This window comes from Asterias amurensis, chromosome 14 (genome assembly GCF_032118995.1).
Source record: "Asterias amurensis chromosome 14, ASM3211899v1".
NCBI lineage: Eukaryota > Metazoa > Echinodermata > Asteroidea > Forcipulatida > Asteriidae > Asterias > Asterias amurensis.
In genome coordinates, this window is record NC_092661.1 from 15,504,305 (window position 1) to 15,515,909 (window position 11,605).

An 11,605-nucleotide genomic window follows, 5' to 3' on the forward strand; every position below is an offset into this window, starting at 1 on the left:
TTCAGAAAGTGAACAACGGAACAAAAACTAGCGAGTCCCACAACTGCTAGTGTAGATTAGATTAGATTTATTGATTCATAAAGAAAAGAGTTTTCCAATATATGCAAAACATGTTAAAAAACAGCCACAAAATTACAGAGGGAAAAAAAATAAAAAAAATAATAAAAATACAATCAATCAATGTGTGCGCTTGTTAGTTTTGATAAGCTTAGATTTATTGATTCATCATGAAAAGTGTTTTCCAAGGTATGAAAAACACAAAAAACAGCCACAAAAATACACAAGGAAAAAAAAAGAGAAAAAAAATCTAAAAAATACAATCTATCAATGTGTGTACATACTTGGAAGGCAGGGTTGATTGGAATGCATATTCCAAGGTCCTGTAATGTCAGCTGCAGGAACACCGAGCTTAGCTTCTCCATGGAGGTCGTCTGCCGATGCAAGACGTTCCTAGCCTGGACTCTACTACCCATCGTGTCCTTCTGTCTTTCTCGCCATTGCTCATAGGCGCTGTGGTAACACACCCACACTAGAACAGCTGAAACGAGGAAACACACGCAAAAACGTCCTTGAGTGAGACACTAAACTATAATTGTGATGCGGTCAAGCAAAATAGTATGAATAACTTGTTCTTAAATGTAGGATTTGAAAATTTGCATGGTGGAATAAGGAAATATCAATCAATCAAGATTTATTTCCACACAAACAATATGCATATTTGAACAATTTGAATTACGAAAACTGAAACTGAAATAAAGAAAGGTTTTCGACAACACCATGTAATGATGATCTCTAAATGAGTTGGGGTGGTTCTGAAAAGAACCGCTGGTTTCAACTCGACGTTTCAATCAGTCTGTTCTTATATAGCGCATTTCACAATAACTTCTCAATGCACTTTACATTAGTGCCCTGGTCACTGGGCCAATAACATTCCTTTAATTTTTCTCAGCTCCCTGGGGAGTATACAGCCCCGAGCTGCAGTGGTACTCCAGTTGCTTTTTCCTACACAATATCAACCTCTACCCTCGCAGATACCCATTTTATACCCCTGGGTGAAGAGAAGCAACTGTAGTAAAGTATCTTGCTCAAGGACATAAGTGCCAAGAACAAAGTTCATACTTTTAGCGTTAAAGGAACACGTTGCCTTGGATCGGACGAGTTGGTCAAAACAAAAGCGTTTGTAACCGTTTTGTATATAATGCATATGGTTGGAAAGATGTTTTAAAAGTAGAATACAATGATCCACACAAGTTTGCCTCGAAATTGCGTGGTTTTCCTTCTACTGTGAGAACTAACACGGTCGGCCATTTATGGGAGTCAAAATTTTGACCCTCATAAATGGCCGACGTGTTAGTCGACGAGGTAAAAGGAAAACCACGCAATTTCGAGGCATGTTTGTGTGGATCATTGTATTCTACTTTTACAACATCTTTCTACCCATATGCATTTTATAAAAAACGGTTACAAACGCTTTTCAAAGACCAACTCGACCGATCCAAGGCAACGTGTTCCTTTAAGAGATGGAGTTCATACTAGAGTTTCCGGCAGCAGATTTTGCATTAACTCCAGTATTAAACCTGAACAAGGTGTTATACAAATGTATCTGATCATTCAATTGCATATATCTCAAAATGGCTACATTAAGATGGTGATGATTTCGTTGTTCACTCACCTATGTCTACCGCACTTGGCTGGACGTAAATGATCGGCCGGTTGAGGGTCACAAGGAAGGCAGACTTCTCCTCTTTGATTGGCGCTATATTCTCTTGCTGAGACTGAACAAGAACAAAAACGATTCAACAAATAAATTGGGGGAATAATAGAGAAGGTTATCTAAAGTTCGTTATAAATCATTATCATTCGTAAGAAACTTTCTGCCATAAGTTAGTCCAGGAGAAATATTTAATTGAACTTATAAGGCAAGTTAAATCCTTGAATGGATATTAAGGCACTGTAAAATATAGAGCAGCACCAAACAAAAGTAACTGGTATAAAGTTTTGTCTTGCTTAGCAAAAAAATGTCAAGTAATATTTCCTGCTTAAAGCCATTATACACTTTCGGTAAACAGTATTGTCCAAGTCCCACACTTCGTGTATCACAACTAATATATAAAATAACAAACCTGTGAAAATTTAGGCTCAATCGGTCATTAGAGTCGGGAGAAAATAACGGGGAAAACCCATTCTTGTTTCCGCACGTTTCGCCGTGTCATGACATGTGTTTAAAATAAATCCGTAATTCTCGCTATCGAGAATTGATATTGTTTTAATGTTTTCTCAAAAAGTAAAGCATTTCATGGAACAATATTTCAAGAGAAGTCTTTCACCATTCCCTTCTGTAAACCCTGTAAATTATTTGTAAATCTGTGAATTATTATTTTTTTTTCCTGTACCGAAAGTGTATAATGGCAGGGAAATGGGCCGTGGCTTTGATGCTCTCTTGTACACCGTGTGATGTCATCAGTCACATGGTCTAAAGAATGTCTTCGTGGTCAAGTGGTTAGTCTGCAGGACTTGCAATCACAAGGTTGTGGGTTCAAATCCCACCAAGCTTACTGCTGATTTCACAATGACTATAATAACTATTGTCGTTTATAACACCCCTGACAATTATTCTGCCTGCTCATTGGTTTAGAGCGCGTCACATGACATGTCTTAGTTTTGCTAGACAATGGCCGTGTGATAGTGTGTCGGTTTGCCGTGCGCTAGTCCGAAGACTAGCACACGTGTACGAGGATGATAAATTAATAGTCTGTAACCATTTCGGATTGCACGACACTACATGCAGCACAGTAAAAGTTTTTGCAATCTGTATTCGCGTCGTCCGCTGATTTTAGCATTCAGGTCTGTAACTTAATAATAATAGTACAGTATTTAGAAATGTTTGGGGTGTTATAGAACAAATATTGACTACTTGTACTCGTGCAATGGTTAAAACTACGACTCCCTCGGCGATCCCCGTAGCGTTCTATTTTCCCTCGGCTTCACCTCCGGAGTCATAGTTTTAACCATAGCACTCGAAGCAGTCAATATTTGTATACTAGCTACTGAAATCACAATTCTTGATTTGTGCAATTCATATTCAAAGACATAAACCACTGTTTGTATGAGAGAGAGATTGGCTGCTGCCGGATTGGTGTTTATATCCCTCTGTGGGAGTTTGCCAAGCTCTCTTGACAGGGAAGCCGTCGATTTCACCAAACTCTTCCTAACTTTGATTAATCTTAGGATTAATCCCAACATTTCGTGAAATCGGCCGCAGATCATCTTAACGAACAAACAAAACGTATTGAGTACTTACCCTGGGTGCGTTGGTCAGTCCGATGTTGGCCTTGAAGTATGCTAATTGGTGCAGTTCAAGGTCAAGGTCACCTGCACTGTGTGACCTCTGCATGGTACCCAGACTTATATTCAGATCTATCAATGCTTTGGCATACAGCTTCATCCCACTCGATTCTGTGATTCAAGAATATGGTGGTAATAAGCTTATAGACTTTTCTATTGCAACACTCATAGCCCGAGTTATTTTCAACCAAGTTTTGAAAACAATAAAAAGCCATAAATGCAAGGCACAAACAGATAACCACAGTCTGTATTAATGTCACAAAACTATAAAAGTCTGGAATTTTTTGGGGAACGAAGCAACCAATCATGGGAGATATTTTGTTTTGTTAAAAGTTTGCAGAAATATTGAGTTGGGTTAAAACATCTGTTTATACAATTGAGTGTTTTACTACTAAACATTCGACCGGCCATGCTACTAAGCAAAAGAACCAAGTCTTCCCTCACAGATACCAATTTACCCCTGGGTGGAGAGAAGCAATTACAAGCGTCTTGCTCAGGGACACAAGTGTCACGACCGGGATTTGAACCCACACTCTGCTGAACAGAAACACCAGAGCTTGAGTTCGGTGCTCTTAACAACTTGGCAACAACACCCATTTCACAATTACCCCCCATCATGGGGTGTTGTTGGCCGTGTGGATAAGAGCGTCGAACTCCAGCTCTGATGCTTCTGTTCAACAGAGTGTGGGTCCGAATCCCGGTCGTGACACTTGTGTCCCTGAGCAAGACACTTAACTATAATTGCTTCTCTCCACCCAGGAGTAAATGGGTACCTGTGAGGGCAGAGATGGTTCTTGTGATTGGTTTAGCCGAGTACACATATAATTGTCACACAGGCTGTATACTCCCCAGGGAGTTGAGATGGTTTAAGAAATGATTTAAGGCCCAGTGACCAGTGGTAATAATGTCAAAAGCGCTTTGAGAAACCCTCGGGTTTGAAAAGCACTATATAAAAACTGGTTATTATTTTTATTATTATTATTATTTTTATTATTATTATTATTATTATTATTATTATTATTATTATTATTATTATTATTATTATTATTATTATTATTATTATTATTATTTTTATTATTATTATTATTATTATTATTATTATTATTATTATTATTATTATTTTTATTATTATTATTATTATTATTATTATTATCCTTTACCTCCTTCTCCGGTCATCCTATTGGACAGCTTGATCTCGACTACACCAGTTTCCAATCGCATGGCACCAGCGGATGGAGTGGTAGCAGTTATCTGGACACCCTGCAATGGAAGATAAGTGAAACACCAAACTTATTGAAATATCTTTATGAAGCAAAGAGTACTTGATGCAAGTATGTAACAATAGTAATTTTAATTTGACTTAACTGCAATTTTGTTGTATATTTGGTTTGCGGTAATACCATGTGTGTATCTACTTGCCAGGTAGAGTTTGTTCTTTAGAGAACTGTCTTTCTATATTCTACTACCGCGGAGTAGATTTATCAGATTGTTCAGGAGATTTCTTAGTTCCGAAAAGAACTGTCCTGCTTTTTAACTGCTACCTAGGTGGAAGGTATAGCAAATTGGCTGGGACTACTACTTTAGCTTATACATGTATGATCATTATTAACTGCACTACCGCGGAGTGAGTTCTTAAATTGGTCTCAACGTTTCAACTAGCTTGTCGCCTAGTCATCGTCAGCAGATGGCACTCCAGAACTTGGGTGAGGTGTAAGAAAAAGCCTTGGAGCCATAAGATTTAGTCCTCGGTGTGGTGGTGAGGAAGTTTGAGGAGGAAGAGCAGAGAGATCTTGGAGGGTGATGACAGCAGTACAGCTCAATGATGAATGCTGTTTCGTTAAAGGGCCATTGAAAGTGTAGAAGCTGGGTTCAAATGTTTTGTTTGTTTTGTTTGTTTAAAGGAACTTCACAGAATTGGTAAGAATTTTTGTGTGTAAAGATCACATATTTACTCAAAACTTACACGGTCTAATGATGATGATAGTAGAAAACATCCCTTGAAATATTTATCTGAAATGTCATATTTGCGAAATAAATAATCCAATTTCGCGTTTGGAGTTTATCGCTCAGTGAGCGTTTTATTCATTTTTTGTTTTGCATCAATGTCATGCAAAATTTGTAATCGGTTTTTCACTATTTTCTTGTGACCCAGATGGCCGATCGATCTCAAACTTCTACAGGTTTGTCAGTTTGTGTATATGGTGGATTACATAAAGTGCTTACACTGCCAGCAACTGTTTTGTTAGCAAAACCAATTCTTATTTGAATATATCCCCATTTACATACCTTGAGTTTAACCAGTAGAGAGACATCAATCACAGAGATTTCAGGTAAAGCTGGTTGCGCCTTTGCCTCACTCTGCTGCGGTTTGACTGGATCATCATTACCAAAAACATCATCCACTAAGTTGACTAAGTCCTGTCAATTGAAGTCATAGTATGACATTAGTTTTAAAGGCACTGGACACTATTGGTAATTACTCAAAATAATTGTTAGCATAAGAACTTACTTGGTAACAAAGCAATAGAGAGCTGTTGATAGTATCCTCCGAAGCAACATAGTTTTTGAGAAAGAGGTAATTTCTCACTCAAAAATATTAAAAGACTTCAGGCCTGAAGCCTTTTATTAGGCATCTGGAAGCACACACATTTGTGCAACAAGGGTGTTTTTTCTTTCAGTATTCTTTATAAACAGTTTTGCGTTGTTCTGTTTTAGCTGTTTTCTCAGCGAGTAGACAATGTATTCAGCTGGAACATTTCACATGTGTTTTTTGTTGTATTTTCTTCATGAACATAAGTGGCTGTGCCCTCCTACATCGAGAATATCGTGAGTAAAATGTTTATTGTGTAACTTTAATCAAAGCAAAACAAAGTGAAGTATGCTCAATAATTGTTGAATTTAACCTTTATGAACAGCGACGCTCGAGCAAACAAAGTTTTCCATATAGATATGTTTAATGAAGTTTCAAATGGTCATTTTCTTTCTGAATTTGCAAGCAGAAGTGTTTAAAAGTTGATGCGTATGTCACAAAATTACCTTTCATGTAAATCAATGTGACAGTTGACAAAAACAGACAGTGACCCCCCTGATGAAGACTCCGCTAGGATCGGGACAAAAAGTTGTAAAAAAAAAGAAGAATCGTCCTTTTAGAATGACTCACACTTAGAAACACATGGTGCACTGTTATCAGATGATTGACAAGATCCGTTGATATACTATGACGTAACTCCTCAATGGTCATCAATGCATCCAGGCTAGCATTACTGGGCCCCTCCCCCACGCTGGTCGACATGGCCGAAGAGGTCGTCTTGTTGGTGTCTGGCTGGACAGGGAATTTGTACTGGCCGTTGGTCAATATGCAAGGCAGGTCGATCTCGGCAGACGATGACAGGTCATCGTCTAGAACCTGTGATCATGAAACAGTTTATAGAGTCAAACATCGAAACATGAAACAGTTGAAGGAATAAAACATGGAACAGTTGAAGAAATCAAACATGAAACAGTTGAAGGAATCAAACATGAAACAGTTGAAGGAACCAAACATGAAACAGTTGAAGGAATCAAACATGAAACAGTTGAAGGAATCAAACATGAAACAGTCGTTTCAGTCAGACATTGATACATGAAACAGTTCATGACGTTGATAAATGCAATAAACCCTTCCCATGAAATATGTAAATTGCACATAGCGCTTGCGCACTAACGTTTTGGTTGGCAAAATGAGGGAACATCGCGCTGTTTTGTACACGGCAAATGGGTGCGTGACGCAGACGCGATTGCGCTACTGCTTAGTGCACAACTCTATGGTGTTTGCCAATTAACAGGGTCTGTACGCATGCGTGAATGTAATTAGCATATTTCATGGGAAGGGTCCATTGTTGAAGCCATCAAGCGCAACAAATAATTAATTCAATATCACACTAATCTGATTAGAGAGTGTCTGCAATGCTCAGGGGATCAATTTCATGACACCCAGTAAAGCATGCAATTCAGGGGTGCACAGTTGGGCCCAATTTTATGGCTCTGCTTACCGCCGCATTTCGCTTACGATCACGATTCCCTGCTTACATGCAAGCGCTGAATTTCTGCGCTAGCCTTGTAAGCGTAGAATGCCTAGTAACGCGAAGTACGCACGCGCAGAAGCCAAAATTCGCCGCTTACCCGTGAAATACGTTTGCCTTAAGCGCCGATTCTGTGCTTGCGGTAAGCAGTGCCATGAAATTGGGCCCAGGTGTGATGTGTCTGAAGACATGTTTTTACCGGCCTAAAGGCAGTGGACACTATTGGTAGTTACTCAAAATATTTATTATCATAAAACCTTTCTTGATTACGAGTAATGGGGAGAGGTTGATATTATAAAACATTGTGAGAAACGGCTCCCTCTGAAGTGATGTAGTTTTCGAGAGAAGTAATTTTCCACAAATTTGATTTCGAAACCTCAGATTTAGAATCAAGCATCTGAAAGCACACAACTTCATGTGACCATGGTGCATCAAGGGTGGTTTATTTTTTACAATACTGTTTACCGAAAGTGTCCAATGGCTTTAAGAAAAACTACTTTTTAAAGGCAGTGGACACTATTGGTAATTGCTTAAAACAATTGTTATGTCAAATAACATAAATTCAAAGTTAAAATATTTGAAACAAAAATTACTCCAAAACCATACATTTGATTTGTACAATATATACATCATTGGAAGCATCTTTAGACAACTGGAGAAACAGTCCACAGATATGACCCAAATCTTCCAGTTCAAAGCGGAAGTTGAAGCAAAAAAACTTTAATCTTGAGACGTGAATCATGAGGTCATGTAGAATAAAAATAAATTACAATAAAATGAAATGTATGATAACAACTTGATTGGAAAAATATGACAAGGGTGATGCTTCATTGAACTCTCTATAAATTGAAAAACTGTTGCATTTTCTCATTATCTAATAGTAGCTTTGTTTTCTAGAATGAGTAATAAATCCATGTACAGCTAATGAGTTTGATTCTCCTCAGTCATAGTTCAGTTGTTTGATGAGGATCAATGTCAGTTATAGATTTATTAATACAAATTATTACGCCCCTGCAGGGCCCTGGCATCATTCAATCAACAAAATATTGAGGCTTCTGATTTGACGTTCGATTGTTTCTCAAATTAAATGTTTTAAAAGAAAAGAAATGGAAGGTGATTGCTGTTTCCCTGACAGATGGTTTAGAGGATAATTATATCAGTCATTCAGAATAATGGCATTCGTATTTCAAAGTGATTCCTGATTTGTTTTTAGTGGACACTATTGGTAATTACTCAAAATAATTTTTAGCATAAAACCTTTTTTGGTGACGAGTAATGGGGAGAGGTTGATGGTATAAAACATTGTGAGAAAAGGCTCCCTCTGAAGTGCCATAGTTTTCGAAAAAGAAGTAATTTTCCACGAATTTGATTTTCGAGACCTCAGATTTAGAACTTGAGGTCTCAAAATCAACCATCTAAACGCATACAACTTCGTGTGACAAGGGTTTTTTTCTTTCATTATTATCTCCCAACTTCGACGACCGATTGAGCTCAAATTTTCACAGGTTTGTTATTTTATGCATATGTTGAGATACACCAACTGTGAAGACTAGTCTTTGACAATTACCAATAGTGTCAAGTGTCTTTAACAGTACAGACACAAATATAGATAAAATTTGGACCTGATCCTAATAAATTTGGTAAATACTGGACAATGAAGGAAGCCTGACTAATATCCTTGAAAAGAATTTCAACATAAAATCAAAGAGCCTGGAAATAACTTTATATTAGGCATTATATAAATCAAATCAATTATTATTAAATCAAAACAAAAGTAAATCACATAAATCAGTTATTACTGGTCTTTACCTTTGAGTTAAACCTGAGACAATGTTGAGGCATTTCGATGCCAAACTGAACTCCATCGCCATAGTGACAGGTGCCGTTAATCTCTCGTATCTACAATGATAAGCCCAAAATTAAACTTGAGATGTATTATCAAATAAACTGGCATTTTACACCATTTTAACATGAGGTTATAGTTTTACAAATTTGTTCACACTTTAATGAGGTCTCTATCTATTTGACTTGAATGTAAATGCATCACGAGACTGAATTGGACTTAAAGAGACTCTCTATCTAAAATTAAAACTTCCTTCCTTATCTTCACTATCTTCTTCTATCCATTGGGTTCTTGAATAGTACAGTGATTAAGTTCGCTTCCCATGGCTTCACAACCAAAATAAGTGTCAAAATGAAAAGGATCGATTTCCTGAATGATGAGTTTATACAAAATGCAAACGAATACAGACTTTCTCGCAGGCCGATGAGTTGATACTTACAATATATTGAGCTTTGAGTGACGGCAGCATAGTTGCTTGTAAGCAGACGTTGCTAAGCTTTAACGTGGCAGCACACTGCCAGACGGTGGACTCCACCGCTTTCTCAGCCTCACCGCAGGCTTCCGGAGGGTTCAACTGCCCCCTCTCCGTCCCAACCTCACCCTCACCCTCCCCCACCCCGTCTGTCGAATCTCCAGCGCCCACCTCGGGTTTCGACAGTGCCGACTGCAGCTCTCTGATGCGGTGGGTGAGTTTGCGCTTGCTGCGATTGATGACACCATGCAGCAGGGACAGGTTGACAGGCAAGCTGCCGTCTAGGGATTGGAGAGAGACACTGGCCGACATGCGGCCTGGATTGGTGTGGCTTGCAGCGGCACAGGATATCTGCGGCTTATCTACAGTTAATGTAGCTATATTCCTGTAACAATCAGACATGACAATGGCAAGAGGTTTGATGAAGCTTTCATAGTGGATCAAAACTAAAAAATACAAAAATACGACAAAAATAGCAAACTCTAAAAAAGATGCGCACGCACACAAAAATGTAAAAAATATATTTTAACATTACATAATATTCGCATGTGATACAATGTAGGCTGTTGAAAAAAAAATTGAACTATGAGTGCTAAGTGTGAAAGCCTGCGAGTGTGAAAGCTTGCTGGTACGAAGCCTGCTTAATGTACATTGTGTACATACGTTTTTTCTTTGATTTTAATAGCCTACTCTGTAGGCTAGGTTGTTCTATAATTATGGTTTTATCTTCATTTTCTTATGAAATTGATGTAAATAATCAAATCTGTGAAGAAAAAAATTTGGAGTGGGGTAATAACAAACCGGATTTCCAGTTAAAAACGAAGAAATCACATCCCTGTATTCCTGAACAAAATAGTTCATACAGGCATTTACACAATAAGGCAAAGAAGTTTTGCATTAAGCATCATCCGTAATTGCTTTTAATGGATTTAGATTAAAATAATGTCCACATTAGGTCATGAAAGGAAAAATACTTACAGTGGGTTAGGTTTGACTCTCTCGGACAATACAACTATGACTTCATTACAGCCGAGCAATGCAGAGCGTTGGTACCAGTGCTTACGACCACTCCCTAGTCATAAACGTGTGAAAATAGTTATTAGATATTTCCAAGTATCCTACAGGGACTGTCCAAAGTTGTCAAAATTTTTAAGCTAATAAAAAGAGTAACACAGAGGAACAAAGTTCAGAAGCTATGTTTAATATTAACAGTTCTTATCAAACATGTCAAATGTTGATTCTTCTAGGGAAGGCCAAACAGAACACAAAATTAAGAAAAATAATTTTAAAATTCCACAAGCATTTTACTCAGGTGGAATTCACGGCCTTTGCTATTCTACAACTTGGTCCAATGGGAGACTTTTGGGACGCTTGATGGCAGCAGACTTACGAGGTAAAATCCATTGTTCTCGGTAATGTGCACATGCTCAGAACTACATAAACAATGGCAATTTACCTGGTAAGTCTGCTGCCACCTAGCGTTCCAAAGTCTCCCATTTCATAGTGCTGCTTCTACTGAAGGCAGCTAAGCACAAAAAAAGTATGCTTACTAGAAAAAGTACACATGAAGTCAAAATCAATATTCTTTATCCCCAATGCAAATTTAACATCTCTTAAAAACAATAACCATCATTGCTTTACCTGGTGCGGGTAAAAGATGCTTAGTGCTAATGCTAGCAGTGACGTTATTCAGTTCAGCTTCACTCTGTAGGCCGGCGAGCTGAGACACGATGCACAGCTCTTCAAGTTCCACGGTAAACAGGACGGACACCTGAAGCTGTTGCTGGGCCGAGGTACCAGGCGTATGGGTTTCTTTAACGGGGCCGGGTAAACCACTGTCAGGTTCATCCAGGTCCTCAACCAATCTTCTACAAACATGTCAAA

General features: G+C 38.2%; 1 protein-coding gene across 4 annotated transcripts in view; it reads right to left on the bottom strand.

Moving 5' to 3' along the window:
• LOC139946791 (bridge-like lipid transfer protein family member 1) overlaps nucleotides 1-11,605 on the bottom strand; it is a 92,062-nt gene that overhangs the window by 37,473 nt on the left and 42,984 nt on the right. For all 4 annotated transcript variants that reach the window (XM_071944491.1, XM_071944490.1, XM_071944492.1 and 1 more), the window contains exons 27-36: nucleotides 11,363-11,589; nucleotides 10,700-10,793; nucleotides 9,689-10,106; nucleotides 9,216-9,305; nucleotides 6,506-6,751; nucleotides 5,632-5,763; nucleotides 4,506-4,605; nucleotides 3,302-3,456; nucleotides 1,673-1,775; nucleotides 342-538 (exon numbers count right to left, since the gene is read on the bottom strand). In XM_071944491.1, coding sequence (XP_071800592.1) covers nucleotides 342-538; nucleotides 1,673-1,775; nucleotides 3,302-3,456; nucleotides 4,506-4,605; nucleotides 5,632-5,763; nucleotides 6,506-6,751; nucleotides 9,216-9,305; nucleotides 9,689-10,106; nucleotides 10,700-10,793; nucleotides 11,363-11,589 — 1,762 coding nt within the window. The remainder of the gene's footprint in view (nucleotides 1-341; nucleotides 539-1,672; nucleotides 1,776-3,301; nucleotides 3,457-4,505; nucleotides 4,606-5,631; nucleotides 5,764-6,505; nucleotides 6,752-9,215; nucleotides 9,306-9,688; nucleotides 10,107-10,699; nucleotides 10,794-11,362; nucleotides 11,590-11,605) is intronic.